At 48.2% G+C, this 24,141-nt stretch overlaps 3 protein-coding genes across 3 annotated transcripts; all 3 read right to left on the reverse strand.

Annotated features, from left to right (window-relative positions):
* Positions 1 to 1,387: 1,387 nt before the first annotated feature.
* Positions 1,388 to 15,791, reverse strand: LOC124292603. Its single transcript, XM_046737933.1, has 6 exons — positions 15,495 to 15,791; positions 14,828 to 15,388; positions 14,591 to 14,693; positions 7,057 to 7,324; positions 4,515 to 6,888; positions 1,388 to 4,462 (listed from the first exon to the last, which is right to left on the reverse strand). The coding sequence occupies exons 1-6, from the start codon at positions 15,789 to 15,791 to the stop codon at positions 1,388 to 1,390; spliced, it is 6,678 nt and encodes a 2,225-aa protein (XP_046593889.1).
* Positions 15,792 to 15,857: 66 nt separating this feature from the next.
* On the reverse strand, positions 15,858 to 17,731 carry LOC107220670 (RNA helicase aquarius-like). The gene is made up of 4 exons (XM_046737934.1): positions 17,727 to 17,731; positions 16,822 to 16,875; positions 16,338 to 16,573; positions 15,858 to 16,143 (listed from the first exon to the last, which is right to left on the reverse strand). Exons 1-4 carry the CDS (start codon positions 17,729 to 17,731, stop codon positions 15,884 to 15,886), a joined length of 555 nt encoding a protein of 184 aa, XP_046593890.1. The 3' UTR covers positions 15,858 to 15,883.
* An 823-nt stretch (positions 17,732 to 18,554) lies between these two features.
* On the reverse strand, positions 18,555 to 23,095 carry LOC107220678 (beta-1,4-glucuronyltransferase 1). Its single transcript, XM_015659355.2, has 2 exons — positions 20,923 to 23,095; positions 18,555 to 20,847 (listed from the first exon to the last, which is right to left on the reverse strand). Exons 1-2 carry the CDS (start codon positions 22,054 to 22,056, stop codon positions 20,635 to 20,637), a joined length of 1,347 nt encoding a protein of 448 aa, XP_015514841.2. The 5' UTR covers positions 22,057 to 23,095; the 3' UTR covers positions 18,555 to 20,634.
* Positions 23,096 to 24,141: the final 1,046 nt, after the last annotated feature.

Below are 24,141 nucleotides of genomic sequence, written 5' to 3' on the forward strand. Positions count from 1 at the left end.
GTATTTTTGGCGAAAATTTTTGCGATTTTGAAAAGTGCTCGAATAAATTAATTGTGGCACTATTCCGACGTAATTTTGCAACAGAAATCGATCGGGCGCAGTCCCACTACGCTGCAACCACCGCATCAAAAGTTACAGCCAAAAACGAAATCTGTGATTTCGACACTTTTCAGCAGGTGCTTTTTCCTTCGAAATTTCTCTCCTGTTGATCCCACGCTCTTTCCGCTGCGTTTTCTGAGTTCCTGGGGGTTCAATCAGTCAGGTAAGAGTCGTACGGAACGAATCTGAGACCCAAAATTTTTGGTCCAAAAATGGGAAAAAAGTAAGGCTAACCCCTTTGTCTTTTTGGCGAAAATTTTGGCGATTTTGAAAAGTGCTCGAATAAATTAATTGGGGCACTATTCCGACTTAATTTTGCAACAGAAATCGATCGGGCGCAGTCCCACTACGCTGCGATCAACGCATCGAAAGTTACAGCCAAAAAACGGGAACCCGTGTTCTCCACATTTTTCGTCGGGTGCTTTTTCCTTCGAAATTTCTCTCCTGTTGATCCCACGCTCTTTACGCTGCGTTTTCTGAGTTTCTGGGGGTCCAATCAGTCAGGTAAGAGTCGTACGAAACGAATCTGAGACCCAAAATTTTTGGTCGAAAAATGAAGAAATAGTAAGGCTAACCCCTTTTTTTTTTTTTTTTTTTGATAACGCTGGTAAAAATGCCTTATGCACACCCTGGAGCTTCGCGCAAGAAGCTTCAGGGTAGTGTGGGACTCGCACCCACTAAAAAACCAGCGGCCACTCTGGTACGAGTAGGGGGGACTCCCCGGAACCGCGCGAGGCATAACCTCAGGGATCCCCCCGGCACCTTCGCGGTTACGCGCGGACCTTACTCTAACGCCTATCCAGGAGTTGCGCCTCCCGGCTCCCCCCCCGCTACATCCTATGCTCAGTGCCCCCTTGCGAAGGACGACCCTGCCCGCTGGTGGGGCATCTTCTGTCGCCGCTACGACGAGAGCTCCGCTTAACGGAGCTGCCAAGCGTATGGAGACCCCCACTTGGTGCTCGATTTTCGCGATATTGAGCGCCCTGCCCTTGCGGATCCGGGGGAAGATGAATCCGGCGCGACCGTCACATCCGCCGTCCCCGGGCCGGGGGCCGAAGAGAGAGAGGCAGAAGAAGAAGAAGAAGAAGAGGGGGCATGGCCGGAATGACCCTATCGTCACCCTACCGCCTAACGTCTCACCTATCCTGGCACCAAATTCCAAGTTGCCCTGCACCCCTTCTCTCCCCTCCACCCCCGAACCGCGGCCCCGACCCAAAGGACGGGGCTGAGGTCGACCGGTGTCCCGTCCCGCAAATCCGTTTGGACCCCTGCCCGCGTAGGTCTGAGCCTACGTCATGCCCGCGCTTACACGCGAACCACCCCCGTTTCTCCCGCTCACGCGGGTCGCGCGGTGCACGCTGCGCTGCGTTCGCTGTCGTAATCGCTCCCGCTGTTCCTTGGCCGTCATAACCCGCTCCGCGAAGCTAGCCACCGCCACCCATCCCTCTCTAGACCCTACCATAGCCCTGATCAGGCCAGGCGGTGTCAGATCCTCCCCTACGACGCGCTTTAGGGCATCCCTCTCGTCTCTCCACGCGGGGCACGCCTCCACCGTGTGGCTCACCGTGTCTTCCTCCAGCCGGCAGTACCAGCAGGTCGGTCTCTCCGTTTTCCCTATTCTATATAAGAAATCCGCGAAATACCCGTGGCCTGTCAGGACTTGGGTCACACGGAAAGTCATGCTTCCGTGTGCCCTGTCGAACCATTCCGTCCAGTTCGCTAGGATAGCTAATCTCAACCTCTCGCTGGGGAGCCCCGCACTTCCGAGGTCCACCCTCCATTGCTCGCGGGCTACGCGCAGTTCCTCTTCCCTAATTGCTTTGGCCATGCTCTGGGACCACGTCCTGGTCGACCGCAGTTCACGCACTCTGTGGAATGTGCGCTCGTACGCATTAGCCACTAGATATAGTGGCGGGGTCCAGGCCAGCATCGAAACGGCCACGAAGGAGGCCGTGCGATATGCCGCAACTACTCTCGCGCATATCCCTCTCTGACACCTCGTTATTACCTGCTGGATGTACTTTGAGGACCTCGCCACATCCCCCCACACCGGAGCGCCGTACATTATCACCGCGAATAAAGTTTGCGCATAAAGCCTACGCCTGGATTCGGATGGCCCCCTCAGGTTTGGCATCAGCCTCGCTAGTGTCCTCGTGACACCCCCTAGCCTAGTCTCCATGGACGCGAAGTGCGCTTTGAACGTCAGGCCGGGATCCAGTCGCACCCCCAGGTACTTCATGGACCCCGACAGTAGCACCCTCTCCGCACCAACCCTGACGTCTATGGTGTTTGGTGCATCCCCCCTTTTCAAGCGCCGGAATAAGACAGCTTCCGTCTTGCTCGCCGCCACCGTGAGGCCTAGGCCCGAAATTCGCCGGACTACCCTGGCTACCATCGCATTTGCCAGTGCTACCGCTGTGGATGGATCCCCAGCGGAACTCAAAACCAGCGTGTCATCCGCGTAGCAGACAATAGCACAGTCTGCAACCCCCTCCCCCCGCAGAACCTCGTCGAAAGTCAAGTTCCATAGCAGGGGGCCGAGAACCGAGCCCTGTGGGACCCCGGCCGTCACTGCCAGACTCCTCAGTTCTCCATCTCCGTTTGTGTATTCCACGTGCCTGTCCCACAGGTAGGAATCCAGGACCCGTCGAAGATACTCCGGAGCCGCTTTGTCCTTAAGTGCGTCCCTTATGGATGGCCATGGCAAACTATTGAATGCGTTGGCGATGTCGAGAGACACAGCCACCGCGTAGCCCCCATTCTCCGTGGCGTTTTCCACGAATCGTCGCACCCTTAGCAGAGCATCGTTCGTGGATCGCCCTTCCCGAAACCCGTACTGGTCCTCGGACAAGCACGCCCGAGGATTCCCCTCCATCCATTTGCCCAGCCGAGCCACCAGGATCCTCTCGAACATTTTACCCACCTCGTTCAGGAGGCATATCGGCCTTACTTTGGGGATAGGTTCGGTGGGTGCTCCCCCCTTAGGGATGAGCACCAGTCGAGCCTTCTTCCATGGCAGCGGAACGACTCCTTCTCGCAGGCAGAGGCTGAAATTCCTCGACAGTAGTGCGATCATTCCCTCCGGAACTTTCGCCCACGCGCTTCCCTTAACGCCATCCGGTCCCGGGGCGACATTGCGCGAGCATGCCTTTTTAAGCGCAGCTCGAACCTCGTCCGCCGTGACCGCCCACCGTTCGTCCCACCGACAGCCGCTCTGGGCCCTCGGAACGCATCCATCACCCCTCGGGAAGAGGGCATCAAGGAGGCTCCTGAGGGTATTCTCCTCCAGCGTCTCCGTCAACCCTCTTTGGGAGCTTCGCAGTTTGCCTAGCACCAATTTGTAAGAGAGACCCCATGGATCCGCTTCCACGGAGCTGATGAGGTCTCTCCACGCCTTGGCCTTGGCCGCTTTTATGCCGTCTCGGAGCACCCTCTTGGCGGCCCGATACTCGGCCTCTTTTTCCTGACGGTCATCAGCCGTCCGTCTTCCCCTAGCGAGGCGCCTCCTCGCCGCTATGCAGGACCTGCGTATATCGGCCAGCTCCTCGCTCCACCAGTATGTCGCTTTCCTGGAGTGATTCCCCGTACGAGCTCTCGGCGCGGCTGCGTCGCAGGCCTGCGTCATGGCACGCTCGATCCATCCTGCAAGGCCCTCTGGCGTCGTATAGTCCCCTCCAGTTGGTCCCCAGGAAAGGGTGAGGGACAGAGCATCTGTCAGATGTTCCGGACTGAACTTCGACCAGTTCCAGCGCATGTGGCCCTTTCTACCCCTGTGCTCTGCGCGTCTAGGGGTACCGACCTCGTACGAGATGTACCGGTGGTCGGATAGTGTTTCCGTCTCCTCCAACACCCGCCACCCCTTGATCGCGGGTACAAGATTAACTGACGACCACGTCAGGTCGACGACGGATGACCCCTGTGCCCTAATGCATGTCGCCGTCCTCCCAGTGTTGTGGAGACATACACAGCATGATGCCGCCCACTCCTCGAGCAGCTCTCCCCTTCGGTTGGACCCAGACGGGTCCCAGGTCGGCGCGCGGGCATTGAAATCCCCCCCCACCAGTACCCCCCTCCCACTGTTCCCCGCTATCTGGATCACCCGAGCCAGGTCGTCCAGATGCTCAGTGAACTCCGCTATCAGAATGTTCGGGGATACATACACCGATATGGCAATTATATCCCCGAACTTAGCGGCCACGTACCCTCTTCCCCTTTTGACGAGCGAGCCCCCGCGGACGTTACCCTCTGCCCTCCAGTATATGGCCGCCCGGCCATCGTCACTGCTAAGCCAAGTGGCCACGCTCGGGGTAGCGTACGGCTCGGATACGAGGCACACGTCGATTTCCCTTTCGAGCACTACTTGCTTCAGTAGGTCCTGAGCCCCCCTACTATGGTTTAGGTTACACTGTATGTACCTGACCATTCTCGCTTGCATTAGTCGCGGGCCTCCGACCCCGTTCGCCGACGGATGTACAACGTCCCGAACCCATCCTGTGGGCGCTGTCTATCCCTCTTCCCTCGCAGACCGCACACTTGGGGTTGGCCGTGCAATCTCGCGCCTGGTGGCCCTCAGCGCTGCACCTGTAGCATGCGGCCCGGCGCTCTGTCGACGCCTTGCACATACTCCCTATATGGCCAAAGCCCCAGCACTTGTAGCATTGCCTAGGGCGCGCCTCCAGCAGCTCTACCCTGGCCGTGGTCCAGCCGATCCTCACCTTGCCCTTCTTCGCGACAGCCACAGCTGCCCTCAGGGGGCACTGTGCCCACGCGCTGTATAGTCCATTCGGTGTCCTCCTCGGGACACCTACACGGACCTCCTCCACCTTACAGCCACCCTGCTCGGCTAGGGTGCGAGCCAGTTCCTCGGTGGACACTGAGTCATCCAAGCCCAGGACTCTCAGTTCGCCCTTGATAACCGGCCTTGTCACTGAGACTGCGTTGCCGTATTTATCAAGGATTACTCTGGTCAGCTGCGCCGCTAGAGCGTCCGCCTTCCTCGTATTCTCGGGGCCAGGAATCTCAATGAGAACCCCCCCGTTAGCTGCCCGCCGCACCCTCGTCTCCTCTATACCAAGCTCCGCGAGTTGTATTTTCTCGCGTGCGAACTTGAGTATTTCTGCATACGGGGTGTTCTCCTCTCTGCTTTTGATAGCAACGGCTGCTGTCCTCGGTGCTCTACGGCGAGCCACCGTGGGTCTGTCCTCCCCGGTACGCCGCAGGGCCCCTGTTGGGGCAGTCTGTGTGGCTTCCACTGCTGCCCCACTCGGCACTCCCACCCCAAGGCGCTTTCCTTTTATCTTCCTCTTCGTACTCCGGCCGCCCCTACCGTTCTCTGCATCGGCGCCGTTATCGACTTCCATCGGAGTGTCGGTCGCACCCCGGTCACCCGAGGACCTCTGCACTTTCTCCGTGGTGGCCTGCGTGCCGCGAGGTTGTGCCGTACCCTTACCAAGAGGGTCTTGGTCAGCTGCTCCGCTCTTGCTCGAGGCATCGAGGAGCAGGAGGGATATCCTACCCACCTCCTCTCGTACCTGTTTCAGGGCCGCGGACTGTCTGGCCATCTCCTCGTCCCTGACCCTGTCACTGTCCGGAATGAGTCGAAGTTCGGATCCCGTTAAGCGAAGTTCGAACTCCGAAGCACCCGCTGATGTCGCCGTCGTCGGCCCCTCATTGGCCTCCACCTCGCTCCTCCTAGTGGCCGCTCCCAGGTCAAGCACCATCGTCGTTTGGGCGGCTTCCGACCGTCGCTCGCCGGCTCTCGCCACAGGGCCCCTGCTGGCAACCTGTGCGTATGAGCTTGTCGCCCGGTTCGCTATTTCCGTCTGAGGCCTCTCTCGGCCTTGTCGATTTTTCTCGAGTTCCCGTTGGAGCTCGTCCCTTTCCCTACGGGTATCACGCAACTGAGCCTCTAGGTCCGTGTTGCGCGCCTGGAGGAGAGCGGGGTCACCCGCTGCCTCCGCTTTCACGGTGAGTGTAAGTAGGGCCTCCTTCGCCAAACCCACCTTTCTCTTTATTTCGCCACTCAGCCTGCCCTGCATGGATTTGCACCTCATCCTTACGGCGTCTATATCCTCGAGCCACTCCATTAGTTGTGCCCCAAGGTCCGATGCTGTCATGAGCCTGTATTCCACAGGGCCTGCCCCCTGCGGGATTTTCTTTGGGGACCTAGCCGCGGCTCTGACCTTCCTTTTCCCCACTGAAGGGTTCTTTGTTGGCCGCAGGTTCGAGCCCTGCGCGCTCCACTCTGACCCAGACTCCCCTGCTTCGGAGTCGTCTTCCAGGTAAGTTCCCTTGACGATAGCTGTGCACCTCTTCTGGCGCTTCTGGCGAGCTCCCAGAAGCGTCTGTGCTGCCTCCTCCTCGCCTGAGGGGCTGGCCGTTCCCTTCCCCTCCCCCGCGGTAGTCGCAGTTTGATGCCGCGGTTTCTCTTTCTCTTCTACCTCGAGTCTGCGCGGGAGGAAGAGCTCTCCGTCCGAGAGTGCAGCGTTCTCGGGCGGCGTTAGCTCGTCCCCCTTTCGTTTATTCCCCTGCTGCTGCTGCTGGTGCCGCGTGGGTGTCTCCTCGGGCACCACCTGTGGCGGTGCGTTGATTCCCCCCGCAGTCTCCGCCAAAACGTTGGGTGCAAGTGAATGCCCTGGCGTACCCCCCGGCTCCGTGTTTTCGAGAGGGGGCCAGCTAATGCCCCGCACAAGTGCCTGTCCTCGCGCGCGCGCGCCCCTGCCCCTCGCGTGCCCCCGCGAGCCCTTGCTATCCAGGTGCTCTTGCACCTCTCCTTGCTTCACCTTCTGCCTACTCGATGTTAAAGAATCCATATTGAAGTGTTTGTTTGATTACGACGGTTCGGCCATCATGGCAGCCACACCGCGGTGTGGCATCTTTCCCCGCCGGAAAAAATCCTATCCCCTCGCATGGAAGCCGCTGTCGGTTTATCGGGTGGTCTGCCCTATCCATGCGAACCCCCCATCCCTAGCTCTTTCCAGTCGCCCGGCCGGGGATTCCCCTGCTAATCCGAAACAGGGTAGGCCACCGGCCGAGTAAGACCTTGCCGGATTTGCCCTACCGGACATCGGGTATGAGGAAATACTGACCAGGTAATCCTCCACGCATGCGCCCGGGGCACCAGGTTTGACTCCCAGATTGGCTCCAGTCAGCTGCAGGGAGCGGTTCTCCCACGTTGAACATGTGGTTTCCTGGGACCTTCGCCAGGGAACCGAGGTTCCGTGGACTAACGTTTACCCGTAGTACGCCACAGAGGTCCGGTAAAGGTACTGACTTCACCCGCAGCCCTGGTCGGTCGGCAACTACTCCTTCCTTGGTTAGTCTCTGAGAAATCGCCCCAGGAGCCCCAACCGCATCCCATGTACGCATCGCCCATTCAAATCACCATTCATACACCCAGCCCCAAGAGGCTGAGCCGGCTGTTCTTAGTGGACGCTCGTCTAGAGTCACTTCCGCCACAAGGTTTTGAAGCCCCGGGGCGTCGGATCCCCAAGATTCATCGCGGCCGTCAAGCCCCTACACCACGACAAGGTGACAGCCGACGTAGGGGAAGGCTAACCCCTTTGTATTTTTGGCGAAAATTTTTGTGATTTTGAAAAGTGCTCGAATAAATTAATTGGGGCACTATTCCGACTTAATTTCGCAACAGAAATCGATCGGGCGCAGTCCCACTACGCTGCGATCAACGCATCGAAAGTTACAGCCAAAAAACGGGAACCCGTGTTCTCCACATTTTTCGTCGGGTGCTTTTTCCTTCGAAATTTCTCTCCTGTTGATCCCACGCTCTTTACGCTGCGTTTTCTGAGTTCCTGGGGGTTCAATCAGTCAGGTAAGAGTCGTACGGAACGAATCTGAGACCCAAAATTTTTGGTCCAAAAATGGGAAAAAAGTAAGGCTAACCCCTTTGTATTTTTGGCGAAAATTTTGGCGATTTTGAAAAGTGCTCGAATAAATTAATTGGGGCACTATTCCGACTTAATTTCGCAACAGAAATCGATCGGGCGCAGTCCCACTACGCTGCGATCAACGCATCGAAAGTTACAGCCAAAAAACGGGAACCCGTGTTCTCCACATTTTTCGTCGGGTGCTTTTTCCTTCGAAATTTCTCTCCTGTTGATCCCACGCTCTTTACGCTGCGTTTTCTGAGTTCCTGGGGGTCCAATCAGTCAGGTAAGAGTCGTACGAAACGAATCTCAGACCCAAAATTTTAGGTCGAAAAATGAGAAAAAAGTAAGGCTAACCCCTTTGTATTTTTGGCGAAAATTTTTGCGATTTTGAAAAGTGCTCGAATAAATTAATTGTGGCACTATTCCGACGTAATTTTGCAACAGAAATCGATCGGGCGCAGTCCCACTACGCTGCAACCACCGCATCAAAAGTTACAGCCAAAAAACGAAATCTGTGATTTCGACACTTTTCAGCAGGTGCTTTTTCCTTCGAAATTTCTCTCCTGTTGATCCCACGCTCTTTCCGCTGCGTTTTCTGAGTTCCTGGGGGTTCAATCAGTCAGGTAAGAGTCGTACGGAACGAATCTGAGACCCAAAATTTTTGGTCCAAAAATGGGAAAAAAGTAAGGCTAACCCCTTTGTCTTTTTGGCGAAAATTTTGGCGATTTTGAAAAGTGCTCGAATAAATTAATTGGGGCACTATTCCGACTTAATTTTGCAACAGAAATCGATCGGGCGCAGTCCCACTACGCTGCGATCAACGCATCGAAAGTTACAGCCAAAAAACGGGAACCCGTGTTCTCCACATTTTTCGTCGGGTGCTTTTTCCTTCGAAATTTCTCTCCTGTTGATCCCACGCTCTTTACGCTGCGTTTTCTGAGTTTCTGGGGGTCCAATCAGTCAGGTATGAGTCGTACGAAACGAATCTGAGACCCAAAATTTTTGGTCGAAAAATGAAGAAATAGTAAGGCTAACCCCTTTGTATTTTTGGCGAAAATTTTCGCGATTTTGCAAAGTGCTTGAATAAATCAATTGTGGCACTATTCCAACGTGATTTTGCAACAGAAATCGATTGGGCGCAGTCCTACTTCGCTGCGATCAACGCATCGAAAGTTACAGCCAAAAAACGGGAACCTGTGTTCTCGACATTTTTCGACGGGTGCTTTTTCCTTCGAAATTTCTCTCCTGTTGATCCCACACTCTTTCCGCTGCGTTTTCTGAATTCCTCGGGGTCCAATCAGTCAGGTAAGAGTCGTACGAAACGAATCTGAGACCCAAAATTTTTGGTCGGAAAATGAAGAAAAAGTAAGGCTAACCCCTTTGTATTTTTGGCGAAAATTTTTGTGATTTCGAAAAGTGCTCGAATAAATTAATTGGGGCACTATTCCGACTTAATTTCGCAACAGAAATCGATCGGGCGCAGTCCCACTACGCTGCGATCAACGCATCGAAAGTTACAGCCTAAAAACGGGAACCTGTGTGCTCGACATTTTTCGTCCGGTGCTTTTTCCTCCGAAATTTCTCTCCTGTTGATCCCACGCTCTTTCCGCTGCGTTTTCTGAATTCCTCGGGGTCCAATCAGTCAGGTAAGAGTCGTACGAAACGAATCTGAGACCCAAAATTTTTGGTCGGAAAATGAAGAAAAAGTAAGGCTAACCCCTTTGTATTTTTGGCGAAAATTTTCGCGATTTTGAAAAGTGCTCGAATAAATTAATTGGGGCACTATTCCGACGTAATTTTGCAACAGAAATCGATCGGGCGCAGTCCCACTACGCTGCGACCAACGCATCAAAAGTTACAGCCAAAAAACGAAATCTGTGATTTCGACACTTTTCAGCAGGTGCTTTTTCCTTCGAAATTTCTCTCCTGTTGATCCCACGCTCTTTCCGCTGCGTTTTCTGAATTCCTCGGGGTCCAATCAGTCAGGTAAGAGTCGTTCGAAACGAATCTGAGACCCAAAATTTTTGGTCGAAAAATGAAGAAAAAGTAAGGCTAACCCCTTTGTATTTTTGGCGGGAATTTTCGCGATTTTGAAAAGTGCTCGAATAAATTAATTGTGGCACTATTCCGACGTAATTTCGCAACAGAAATCGATCGGGCGCAGTCCCACTACGCTGCGATCAACGCATCGAAAGTTACAGCCTAAAAACGGGAACCTGTGTGCTCCACATTTTTCGTCCGGTGCTTTTTCCTCCGAAATTTCTCTCCTGTTGATCCCACGCTCTTTCCGCTGCGTTTTCTGAGTTCCTGGGGGTTCAATCAGTCAGGTAAGAGTCGTACGGAACGAATCTGAGACCCAAAATTTTTGGTCCAAAAATGGGAAAAAAGTAAGGCTAACCCCTTTGTATTTTTGGCGAAAATTTTGGCGATTTTGAAAAGTGCTCGAATAAATTAATTGGGGCACTATTCCGACTTAATTTCGCAACAGAAATCGATCGGGCGCAGTCCCACTACGCTGCGATCAACGCATCGAAAGTTACAGCCAAAAAACGGGAACCCGTGTTCTCCACATTTTTCGTCGGGTGCTTTTTCCTTCGAAATTTCTCTCCTGTTGATCCCACGCTCTTTACGCTGCGTTTTCTGAGTTCCTGGGGGTCCAATCAGTCAGGTAAGAGTCGTACGAAACGAATCTCAGACCCAAAATTTTAGGTCGAAAAATGAGAAAAAAGTAAGGCTAACCCCTTTGTATTTTTGGCGAAAATTTTCGCGATTTTGAAAAGTGCTTGAATAAATCAATTGTGGCACTATTCCAACGTGATTTTGCAACAGAAATCGATTGGGCGCAGTCCCACTTCGCTGCGACCAACGCATCAAAAGTTACAGCCAAAAAACGAAATCTGTGATTTCGACACTTTTCAGCAGGTGCTTTTTCCTTCGAAAGTTCTCTCCTGTTGATCCCACGCTCTTTCCGCTGCGTTTTCTGAATTCCTCGGGGTCCAATCAGTCAAGTAAGAGTCGTACGAAACGAATCTGAGACCCAAAATTTTTGGTCGGAAAATGAAGAAAAAGTAAGGCTAACCCCTTTGTATTTTTGGCGAAAATTTTTGCGATTTTGAAAAGTGCTCGAATAAATTAATTGTGGCACTATTCCGACGTAATTTTGCAACAGAAATCGATCGGGCGCAGTCCCACTACGCTGCAACCACCGCATCAAAAGTTACAGCCAAAAAACGAAATCTGTGATTTCGACACTTTTCAGCAGGTGCTTTTTCCTTCGAAATTTCTCTCCTGTTGATCCCACGCTCTTTCCGCTGCGTTTTCTGAGTTCCTGGGGGTTCAATCAGTCAGGTAAGAGTCGTACGGAACGAATCTGAGACCCAAAATTTTTGGTCCAAAAATGGGAAAAAAGTAAGGCTAACCCCTTTGTATTTTTGGCGAAAATTTTGGCGATTTTGAAAAGTGCTCGAATAAATTAATTGGGGCACTATTCCGACTTAATTTTGCAACAGAAATCGATCGGGCGCAGTCCCACTACGCTGCGATCAACGCATCGAAAGTTACAGCCAAAAAACGGGAACCCGTGTTCTCCACATTTTTCGTCGGGTGCTTTTTCCTTCGAAATTTCTCTCCTGTTGATCCCACGCTCTTTACGCTGCGTTTTCTGAGTTTCTGGGGGTCCAATCAGTCAGGTAAGAGTCGTACGAAACGAATCTGAGACCCAAAATTTTTGGTCGAAAAATGAAGAAATAGTAAGGCTAACCCCTTTGTATTTTTGGCGAAAATTTTCGCGATTTTGCAAAGTGCTTGAATAAATCAATTGTGGCACTATTCCAACGTGATTTTGCAACAGAAATCGATTGGGCGCAGTCCTACTTCGCTGCGATCAACGCATCGAAAGTTACAGCCAAAAAACGGGAACCTGTGTTCTCGACATTTTTCGACGGGTGCTTTTTCCTTCGAAATTTCTCTCCTGTTGATCCCACACTCTTTCCGCTGCGTTTTCTGAGTTCCTGGGGGTCCAATCAGTCAGGTAAGAGTCGTACGAAACGAATCTGAGACCCAAAATTTTTGGTCGAAAAATGAAGAAATAGTAAGGCTAACCCCTTTGTATTTTTGGCGAAAATTTTCGCGATTTTGCAAAGTGCTTGAATAAATCAATTGTGGCACTATTCCAACGTGATTTTGCAACAGAAATCGATTGGGCGCAGTCCTACTTCGCTGCGATCAACGCATCGAAAGTTACAGCCAAAAAACGGGAACCTGTGTTCTCGACATTTTTCGACGGGTGCTTTTTCCTTCGAAATTTCTCTCCTGTTGATCCCACACTCTTTCCGCTGCGTTTTCTGAGTTCCTGGGGGTCCAATCAGTCAGGTAAGAGTCGTACGAAACGAATCTGAGACCCAAAATTTTTGGTCGAAAAATGAAGAAAAAGTAAGGCTAACCCCTTTGTATTTTTGGCGAAAATTTTGGCGATTTTGAAAAGTGCTCGAATAAATTAATTGTGGCACTATTCCGACGTAATTTCGCAACAGAAATCGAACGGGCGCAGTCCCACAACGCTGCGACAAACGCATCAAAAGTTACAGCCAAAAAACGAAATCTGTGATTTTGACACTTTTCAGCAGGTGCTTTTTCCTTCGAAATTTCTCTCCTGTTGATCCCACGCTCTTTCCGCTGCGTTTTCTGAATTCCTCGAGGTCCAATCAGTCAAGTAAGAGTCGTACGAAACGAATCTGAGACCCAAAATTTTTGGTCGAAAAATGAAGAAAAAGTAAGGCTGACCCCTTTGTATTTTTGGCCAATGTTATGTGGGGGTGAGAGTGTACTGAGCGGTGGTAGGTAATGATTAATTGAATAATCAAGCTCCCACGTAACGACAATGAATAAATATTAAAACTAAGAAAAGACTCACCTTTCGATAAGCCGGTAATTTGTAGGATCGTGTTGCTATAGTCCTGTACAGGTCTGGGAGGTTTGTTCAAATTGTTGAGGCAATTTTGTAATAATGAAACCGGGGAAAAGGTCTTTTAAAATAAATGGTTCAATATGATTTATTTCGTAAAAGATGAAGTACATTCTGTTTCTATTTGGTGATTGAAATGTCTGGTAACAATCAATGGTGATAATGACATAAGAGCCGAAAGTAATAATTTATAAAGTGTTCGACTTTGTACAAATCGTGTGTTATTCTATTCTCAAGGATATTATTATTTGGTACCAGCAACATCTACTCTTAACGATGATTATAACTAGCTGGTCGTGATTATTCGATATTGTATCTCTCTTTTGAGATTATCTTAAATCAATTATATATCCTATTGTTAAGTCTTGTTGGTTAATTCTTGGAAACAATAAGTATGATTTAATTGGGGGTAGTGAAGTTAGCCACCAATTCTAGACTTGCTTTTAAATGAATGTTACTGAAGTAAATTTTGATTATAAAGGTGAAACAAGAATTCGTTCAATTTCGAAGATTAACACTCGGATTGACTTAGCTTCAGGTGAATCGGTCGACGAGATTGAGAGCCGTCGGATCGTGTCGGTCTGCGTCAGTAGAATTCTGGACCAGGGGCCTCACCTCAAGTTCGGAAGAGTTGATGAATCGAACGATGTTGAACGTCGGTCACTCAGTCTTTGTAGATTTAAAATGTTATCTTACTATCGAAAGCTATAGTTGAAAGTGTCAATTTGCTGATTTTGATATATGTTAAAGATGATTCCAAAGATTATTTATTAAAAATGATAGTGTAGTTATTATTATTAGATTCGGTTGAATCAGGGCCGAACTCAATTTAATTATGGAAAATGGAATAGCATAAAAATGTCTATTCTCGAAATGATGAGATTTAGTAAAGCACAGAAAAGATGGAAACGTAGAAGATAGTGAGTCTTTTGCAGCTAACAGAATAACTGAATGCTCGAATTTGACGAATTAGCGCGAGACTTTAGGCCGGTCACAACTAAGATTTTTCGAACGCTACTATTGCTCAAGAAGGGCTAATACGGGTTGACGTCCACGCACCTCGCGACTTGACAGACGAAAGACGCGGCTTCTTGGGCCCGAGGGTCCAAGGAGCTGCAGTTGTAATAAGTTACAACGGTAATTAGCCAATGAGGTGCGAGGGCGACCTCCTGGTGCCCAAATCCACATGGTCAGCGTTACTTCATGCTGTTCGACGGTGTTCCGACGATTCTCAATCTCGTCGGTGACACATTAAAAATATGAACAAGAGATATTTACATACAATGTTCACACATTCATTCTACATTCTAATAAGTAATCTATTTTAATTTGGTGTTTCCAAAGGTAGTGGTTTATCCTAGTTATTGGTTATAGTTTTAACTTAAAAAGAGGGATATTTCCAGGCTGAGCGCTACTGATGCTAATTCAGTAGTCCCTTATCTCCGTTCTTGGTACCAGTTAAATAGAAAAAAGTTTAACCTTATACTAGGGATCATTGTTAGTCTCTACGTGACTTTTGCCGGGAGGGGTGGAACTTGCCGTTATTAGAATATGAGATTTTGATGAAATAATATCTGTGCATTGAAGAAATTAAAGAAATGAAATGAAATGGAATTTTGAAAAAGGTACGCCAAGGCGGTACGTCGGGGCGTAACATCATCATCGGCACCAGGATGTGCAGAGATGTGATGTGTGGGGCTAGCGATGCGGCCCGTTGTACCAGGTTTTTGCCATTCTTTTGCACCCTGCATGGATATTAAATCAAGACAAGCGTTAAAAAATATAAAAGAGAACAAAGCGTTTGTGTGATATTTCTTTGAATTACCTCTGCTTTCCATGTTTTTCAGTAGTTGTTTTCAAAAAATACTCTTCAACTTTCGTGTGTCTGTGCTTTCATGGTGCTAACTTTGTCCATATAGTAATCATAGACGAATTTTGCCATGTGGGGCATGTCTTCGATGACGACAGCCTCGGGCAAAAGGTTAACTGATGCTGCCAAGCTTTCATTGAGTCTTTGTGCTGGATACATTTCGCTGGGAAGAATGTGCAATTTAAGGGGTCGCTGCACTAGCTGGTCGAACGCGGGTGTAAGTTCGAAGCAGTTTTTAAATAAGACGACCCTGGCAAAGACGTATAAACCAAGCCGAGCTCGTGACATTGCCACCACCAGCCGCCTGACATCTCTCAAGTGACCAACTGCTCGTGTTTTCACCAACGACAACAGTATGTAGTCGTTCTGTTGACCCTGATACTTGTCAACAGTGGTCACTTTGTTTGTTCGTCCTATCAACGGGTTGTTAGCACACCTGATGTTTATTACGTCGCGTATTAAAAGCTTCTGTCCATTGTAGGTGGTTAGTATGCTCATTTTGTCAGCTGGGTATCCTAAAAGGCGCATGTACATAAATACTGCGACGCAGTACTCGGCTTCGGCAAGATTCTGAAAGAAATCCAACGCCAACACCGTTGAAGTCCTCAACGTTGATGAGTTGAAAGTCGAATAAGAACCCAGCGTTGGCAATAAGATATTCAGGACTACGCTCGACGTGACACAGATTACCCAGCTTTTTGTACCGCCAGTTGTAGAGATTGCATATACTTGGTCTGGCGCGACCTTGGCCGTCAAGATCGACGGTAGGAACACCAAGCCTTACGAACCTTGCAAATAAAGACTGCTCCATATTTGAATATTTTTGGAAGGCCCTGTTTTTAGTGACAGGGGGCAACTGATGGTGGTCGCCGATCATAATCCAACGCTTCAAACGATTGTAACCATTTTGGGGGTTTTGAAGCAGCAGTGATATGAAGGTCTCGATTTCCAATATCTGGGCGGACTCTTCCATAAGGATGTTGTCTTATTTAAATCCCATGTCGACAAGTTCCCGTCGCTTGAGCACTGCGTGCGTACAAGTCATTGCGATTAACTTCGCTTCTTTCACGAGTAAATACTTTGAACAGTGCAGCCCTGATCTGAGCAATTCGAACGCACGGAACTCCTTATGTTGAGCGAACATCCTCTCCACATATCTGCCAAAATCCCATAAGTGCGATTCTCGCCGGGGAGTACAGGCCTTGGTTCAGGACCATCCTCGATCACCCGACCATTCGAATCTAGCATGCCCTCAATCTCGCACTCCCGTACGGTTGTCAAACCAACCTGGGGTACAAACGGCAGTTTGTGATTGTATTTCGTTCCTGGAAGGCGTGTCTATGGTAAATCACAGATGTTTATACCGGTATCTGGTCCTCGCGAGCATTCCGAGGCTGCACGTTCGTTCATATGAATATTACGTAAATTATAAACATATTTGCAGCCGGGCGTTTCTATGCTAGCGTTACAATATACGCATGCATACTCGTCCGGGCAGCAATATGTCAAAATCACTCACCGATGGTATTAGGAGGTTTGATTGATATTAAAAAGCAAACGTCGTGTTTCCTCAGGTTTTCCCACTCAGCCTTGATTTCCTTTCTCACGCTCAGATTGACAGTGACGTCGGCTCTTACGCGCGACGGCCTATTCTCCCCGATATTCGGCTTAGCAACCTCAACAATTGCAAACTGAGTTATCGGCTGTGCCATTTTGGCTCGTCCACCGTAATACACGCCGCCATCCTCCGCACGCCTGTAAAATAAGTTGTACACACGTGAAATAAGTGGACTGCAACAATACAAGAATTAATCGCATGTAGAACAATCGTTCCAACATTAAGAAAAAGCAACGGATCGAATTCAAGAAACTTGGTCTCGGCTAAATTAATTATTAGTGATGACATCGGCTCGCTAAGTTTTGTTGACGCTATCGTATGACAAAAAAATTGCGCACCTATCACAATTGAATCATGCATGCAATGTAATTAGTAAGGCACTCACCATGGACTGAGTTCACCTTGTTCTCCTCGTCTTCCTGGTCCTCCTCCTTGTCCACCTCCAACCACCGTCAACCACCTCCAACAACCACTGATAACCACCTTGAGTTACACCTTGAATAGAAATAAATATTTGCAGTATAAGAACACAGCAAAAATATTGTGTAAGGATTTTTATAATTAATTAATTAATTAGTTAATAATAGAATAAATTTTTCTAGCGCATTTGTAGCTACTGAATTTGTGCTTGACCGAAAAATGAATTGAAATAATTCATTGTGTACATGACAAGTTCAAAAAATTTTAGATGAAATATATTTACGATTTCCATTAAATATTACACGAATGTTATCTATACTCACTATGCAGAAATCCTCGTTCTCCTCGTCCACCTTGTTCTCCTCGTCTTTCTTGTTCTCCGAGAGTCAAGATTCACCAGAAAGCGGACCTGGAGCGTAGGAACCACGGAGCGCTTGTCCTGGATGTCAAGTTTCACTAGGTAGTCGACCTTGAGCGCAGAAACTACGGAGCGCTTGTTATGAAGTCGAGTTCCACCAGGCAGCGTACCCGGAGTGCAGGAACCACGGACCGCTTGTCCTGGAACTCGAGTTACACCAGAAAGTAGACTCAGAGCGCAGGATTCAGGAGGTAGAGAACCCGATACTCGAAATCTGCGGAGCGCGATTTTCATACGTCCTCTCTACTGCGCGGTTGTTTTCGGACTGAGGAATTCGGTTAGCTGATTTTCGTCTATATAGATCGATGACGTCAAGAGAAAAAAAATTTTGGGCGACGTCACATTCTGCACATCCGAACATCCAAACTCTAGTTTCGAACTTCAATACTATGTATAATATGACATGATGTATAATGATTTTAGTTTCGACATTTCAGACAAGAAATACGCACCTCATCTTTCCTGCCGATTCCCGACTGAAGCGGCTAGGCTCTTCGATGGTCAGCCTTTGACTGAAGATTTATTCTTCAGTTAACGAGTCAGCTAATAACCCTGCCGTTCTGCGACAGTTGGATGATCAAAATTTTTGCTCGTACCTTTCAAATGTAATATAAAATACACTCGAAGTTTTAAGATGCTTCGTTCTTTTACTCCCTATCAAAAAAAAATAAAAAATAAAAAATACCGACAATCACGTTTTCAGGTCTTTAAATCAGGACACTGCGTTAAATAATGTCTCACATACGGAGCATCCGTTTCATTTCGATCAAAATTAGCGCATCCGTGATGTGTTACAGTTACTCTGAATTTTTTTCCATACATAAGAGTGTTCACTCTTCGAAAACAATTCTGCTTCTCTACCCAAAGTAGGTACTTCACTTGCGACTAGCTAAAACAGCGTTTCGATTCTATGCCTACGAAAATTCAAGATCGAGTGGGCAAATGAAAAATTGTTCGAATAATTATGAATATCAATGTTATGGAATACATCGAGCGCGTGTCGAACAGAATCTCATTTTGAAATGAATAATTCTTCTATTTCCATATGATAGACGTATTATTGTAGATTATCCAGTTTGTCTTTTGGAAAATTTATAGTATGCATCACGTATTAATCGTAAATGGATCATATATATTAATATCGTACATGGACCGCATTTACATATATACTTTCTGGCCTCTGCATCATTATTACATCTGATCTCTTAATATTTATGATCTATGTATACATTCTTCGCTCGGGTGCCTATAGTTTAATTAAATCACTGGTTTGCTACGAATTTTGGAAGAAATTTATTCCCATTATTAATTTCTTGTATCGCCGACAAGTCGGTAAGTACACACAGGCTAACAAAAGTACTGGCTTGGGGTTACCACTGCGAAGCTGTGTTACTCGGAGGGTGAATCATGTCGAAATCGGTATCTCTCTGATGTTCTGCAATAAGTTCTCAACTCTTCCAAGATTTTCCAAGCATCTGAGGGGGCTTAAGCGCACGAAGATTTTCGGTTGTCACACCAAAGCCATTAGAGCAACTGTCTTTATATTCTTCAGTCAACGCTCGACTTTAGGGACAAGCGATCCGTGGTTCCTGCGCTCCTGGTCCGCTACCTGGTAAAATTCGACTTCGAAAGAGGTGGAGAAGAAGGACGAGGTGGACTAGGAGGACGGAAGTAATCGAAGGTGATTAAAGGTAGTCGGAGGTGGTATGAGGTGGTAGCGGGTAGTAGGAGGTGGTCGGAGGTGGTAGGAGACGATCGGAGGTAGTTGGGGGTGGTTGGCGATAGTCGTTGAAGGCGGTTGGCGGTGGACGCGGTTACGCGTCTTCTCACGGGGATAATCGAGCCGATCGACATTTCTTAGTCGCAGCCGACAAGTAGTCTTACGTACTCACTTTGTACCGACTCAATCTGAAAATTTCATACCGACACTACTTTGGCTGCTGCGAATGTCGGTACGAGCTCATTAGGTAGAGTCGATAGAGTAGAACCCTCCTACGCTCCCAGGCCCACCTGGGCCCACTTGCCCGCCGAAAACTGGTCACTTAAATTTACCCAGGGGTATCGGTCTTTGCGTTCTGCAGTCAACGTCGCGATCGAAGTGCCTAATCGCAAGCAACCAAAGTAGCGTCAATTCAAAGCGCCTAATTACAGTCAACCGGCTCATACACAGTCTAACCGATCGAATAAGGTCAACCCATAGTGCGTTACATAGTGTAAGAAATTAGGTGTGCTCGATAAAGGACAAATTTTCGTGAAAGTTTGCGCAGTCTACCAGTTGACGTCACGGCAAGTCGTAGTGAGCCTACAGTGCAGACGCAAACGCGTACAAAACACAACATAACCTCAACTACAAGATTAATAAATGCATAAACAAATGTGGTGGGTTAAATCTCGCATTGACTCGCATCATTTCACAAATTCAATCAAATTCATTAAGTTTATTTGTTTGGTTAAGGGGTGTAAGAATAGCAGTGGGACCTGCAAAGGTAAAAGTATTCGCATTTCTAATATGCGTGAACTAAAGAATTCAGTCAACGTTTCGTGTGTAACATGCTAATCTACTACGTAAATTTTTCAACAATTTTGAATTGACCGCTTGTTGTGACGTCAACTGGCGAAACTTTCCAATTGGTTGGTCCAAAAAGCTACGCTGCAGCACATCCAACTCCTTGCATTATGAGTCAAACCAAGTAAATTCTTTGGAGCGCCTGATCACGGACGTAATTTCGATTGTTTATCTTTACAAATATATAGATTTTTCCGAGGGAAATCGACTATGCATAGTCTGAAGTTACTACGATTTTTAAATTTTTCAAGAAAAAAAAACACTATACCAATGTATGCAAAAAATATATCATAGAGAATGTACTCTACAGTTTTCGTGTTCAACTGCTGCCAAGTTATCGCCGAAAATTGAAAGAATCTTTGTATTGAACAATTGGCTTGTTCAATTGTTCACCAGTGCAGTTTTTTCAATTCCTAAGGTTCTAATTAGTGGTGTAGTCTTCTACGGCATGACTTTGGATAAAACAATTTGAAAAAAATTGCATAGTCATCTGAAAATTCTCAAAATTTCGAAAGTTGCTTAGACCCGTTCGTACGTAATAACATACAAATCGCTCATTGCTTTTTTTGTACAACTCTAGCAATTGAAACGACCAATGGTAAATTAGATCGAATTTAGTTATATTTTGAATGAAAATGATTATTTAAAAAACCAAATATAACCGCTACGCAGTATTCGTTCACTAATTAATTATTAATCCTACAGTATTATATAATATCCCCCAATATCATCGCATCACCGCACAACGTTCTTGTAACACTGGAGTTCGTAATTGCATGCATCTTTTGTCTCCGTCATTGGCGGCACCTGGGATTTGCCGGATATTGTTTCTGTAGTCGTCTGACGACGCTCTGATATATCCTCGAATTCCTCCTCTCGTAGGGACGCCTCCAGGCTTCTCTGCGGTTGTCGATACTCGTCGGGCGACGCTTGACTCCTGGTGCATGAACGAGAAAGGCACCATCGAGAACGACGAGGCGGTAACTCAAAAGACACATCTCCAGCATCTGTTAATGAAGCGAAAGAGACAGATGTATTATTGCAACGGTTCGACACCGAAATTAATTTTCGAATTAATTCACCTGCGCCATTTTGTCCTGCCTGCCCTCCCACGACATATCCTCGGTATAAAGCGGGTCTTCGCGTGTACCGATGTACACTGGCTCCCACCTGTGATGCGGAAACTCCCTTCTGGTTACGACGGAGGGTCTAACCCTGCCAGGATCGGGCCTTAGCATCCACCTCGTCAGGCCCGGAAATTTCTGGCAATGAGCGCAGACGAATCTGTGAAAATACCCACCGACGCCGGCTCTGGCTGCCATGAGTAGTTCGTGCTTGGTGTTTGGTGGTTTCTCGTTGGCCTCGACCTCGAACGCGGGAACGACGAACACAACACCGACCCTGGGGGGCCGTCCGCGGACCATTTCGACGAACCCTGAGGCGAGATTCTCGCTGGGAAGCAGCTCAATGTCGGAGACCAAGACCCTGGGGGTCCGAGCGTTGCTCCTGGCGACGTTCCGGGCGACGTTCACGGGGTACATCATGTTCCTAGACTTTCGCTCGGTCTCGGATTCCCGTAGCTGGATGTCCGAGGCTGCGCAGTCGCCCAGCGCCTGGCTCCTGGGCCTCAGAGCTGGCGGCCTTCCTGCCGGAAATATCAACTGCACCGCCACCCTCGCCATCCCCGGCTCGCAGCCGCAGGCCCTCTCCAGCAAGGCGACGGCCAGCCCGGCGTCTAGGCCAGGGGCGAAAATGGCCAGACTGATGGGGCCCTCCCACCGCCTCGCGAGCTCCACCACGGCGTAGACCTGCTCGGCGGTAGCGTGGGTGCAGAGGGTGACCGGGGGCGCTTCGGCTCCGGCGTAGCCCCCCAGGACTCCCGACAGGACCCGATAAGGCCCCTTCTCCCCTGCCTCCGGGGACCAGGCGATATCGGCCGAGGTGTAGGACAGCGAACGCGGGAGGCCGTGGGCCCATTCGCAGAAGGTCAGGTTTCGCGGCCTCCTACCGGCCATGTAAACACCCGCCGCATAGACCAGACCAAACTCCTGTATCTGTTCGGTTATTGCGACCGGCTGTTTAGCCCGGGCCGTTTTTTCTGACCAAACGAGAACCGAGCTTCCGCGGGAGGCTAAAAGGTGGGCGAATATCACAGCAGCGACGAGACCGGCAACGAAAACCGCGATCCGACGCCCTCGACGCAAACCCGAGACCATGAGGGTCCCCGTAAAAGGGCAGGGCCTTACTGAAATCCAGGAACAATTCGCACGCCTGGTCCTATTGGGCAGGTCGCAAAGATTACAAAACTCGAACACAGCACTGCGCCGTTAACGCACCCCCGAACTCCGCCCTACGCCTGGCAACTTCACCCTGGCAAAAGACGATCGATGCGAGACGGCCAGGGCCGTATCACGGTTCACTTCATGATTTTTTTACTTTTTTCCCCTTCTTTTCACCATCAGGGATGGATCGGCTCATGTTTATTCCCGGACTACCCATATCGTGGGGAAGGTTAAAGGGATTCTTGACCTTGACAGAAGAATGTCGCAGGTTTTTTTTTTGCCTCTAGGTGCATACTGAACTGTGAAGAGGGTAAAAGATTGCCAAATATAAAGCTTAATTGACACATTGCACAAGATAAGGGATGTTGGGGTTAAAATATAAAGTCTGTGCTTCTCTCCCTTTCCTGGACAGTTTTTCTCCCGGTCAATTTTCGTTTAAAAATTCATAGCTATAATTGTAACGATGACCGACCAAGTCAAACAGCTACAACTGACTTCTCCAATTACTCAACGTACATGAATGTATACGGTTATATTGAGACATGCAACCTCGTAGCATCAATATATTATAGAAATAAATTGCGTCCCCGATCGAAATGACGTTCTATAGGCATACTAGATATATCTATACCTACATGTATAACCCACATCATATCCTGGCAGCTGCAAACGTGGTGACTGAAAAGTGGCTGCAAAAACAGTAACTCTTTTCCTTCCTCTCTGCGCTCTTTCTACATACATTATGTATCTATAGTATTACCACCAGTAAGTATATGATATTCTTACTTCATCACTTTGCGGTTAATTTTTTTTCTGTATACATATAGTTAACAATTCGCGTTGTCCAACACTGCGATTGATATGAGAAGAAAAAAATTGTCTACTTGTTCCTGATAACGTCACACACATGTATACTTTTTTTATGTACCGATCACCGAACTTCTATATCAGAGAAAAAAGTGAAAGGAATTATCTAAGCAAGAGGATACCTCAGTTTTTACCGTCTGTATGACGGGGTGGCTGGCCGGCGCCTCGTCAAGTCTTCATTGATTGCATCCTGCAGCTAATTTTAGCGCAACCCGAGAGGGGATCAGGAGAGGGTTGTTTGGGGGCAGAAAGAGAGTGAGGAACTGCAGTCCTTTGTAGCGAGTTCATACCCGGCGGAATAATTCATAATCGCGAAGTGCCGCAGGATGATCAGAGGCATATTTATTACACCATGCAGTCATCGTGGATCGGTCTCACGATTATTATACATCCGATCACCAGTGTAGCTGTTTATTTCATTACAATTAAGTCAAGGTAATTATTCAAGTAATTTATGAAAATTCGGAGTTTTACACTTGTGAATTAGGGTGGAACTGTGTAATCATCGAGAACAAGCGGCTTTAGGCTGACCATGAGCCAGCCCTCGAACTTCACGTTCTCACACTGCAGGTTTCATGTTCCAAAAGAAAAAAATAAATGATAGTATCCAATTAGAATTTCTAACTATAACTTCAGATTTGTGATTATCGATTTAAATGCCCTCGGGTACCACATTGCACGAAAATATGACCATTTTTTAAATTCTTAACAACTATAATGAGTCCACCATTACAAATTTTGTAAGTTTGACCTTGGATTGGTTATCGGTGAGCCAAAAAACCTCCGCCTACCGATCTGAACCGATCAAAGCTAAAATCCAATCAGTTCTAAGTTTGGAAAAGTCGCGTCGATTCAGACCAAAATCGTTGAAATTCGGTAATCGTTCTCGAGATATGGTCGGACAAAAACATTGATCACATACATAAAACCCAATTTTTCATTTTCTGGGTGATTATAATATTTGAAGTAGAAGTTGAAAAAACTACAGTCACCGGTTAGTCAAGATGTTACAATAAATGCGGAGAAATATGTTCAGGTGTACCAAGGAGTATGTACAGAGTTTGAAAAATAATATTTTGAATCAGAGCTTTATCGTTGTGGGTTATCGATTATCACAGCGTTACATAAAAATAAGTCAAGAAAACGCAGTTA

Source organism: Neodiprion lecontei, chromosome 4 (assembly GCF_021901455.1).
Source record: "Neodiprion lecontei isolate iyNeoLeco1 chromosome 4, iyNeoLeco1.1, whole genome shotgun sequence".
Lineage (NCBI taxonomy): Eukaryota > Metazoa > Arthropoda > Insecta > Hymenoptera > Diprionidae > Neodiprion > Neodiprion lecontei.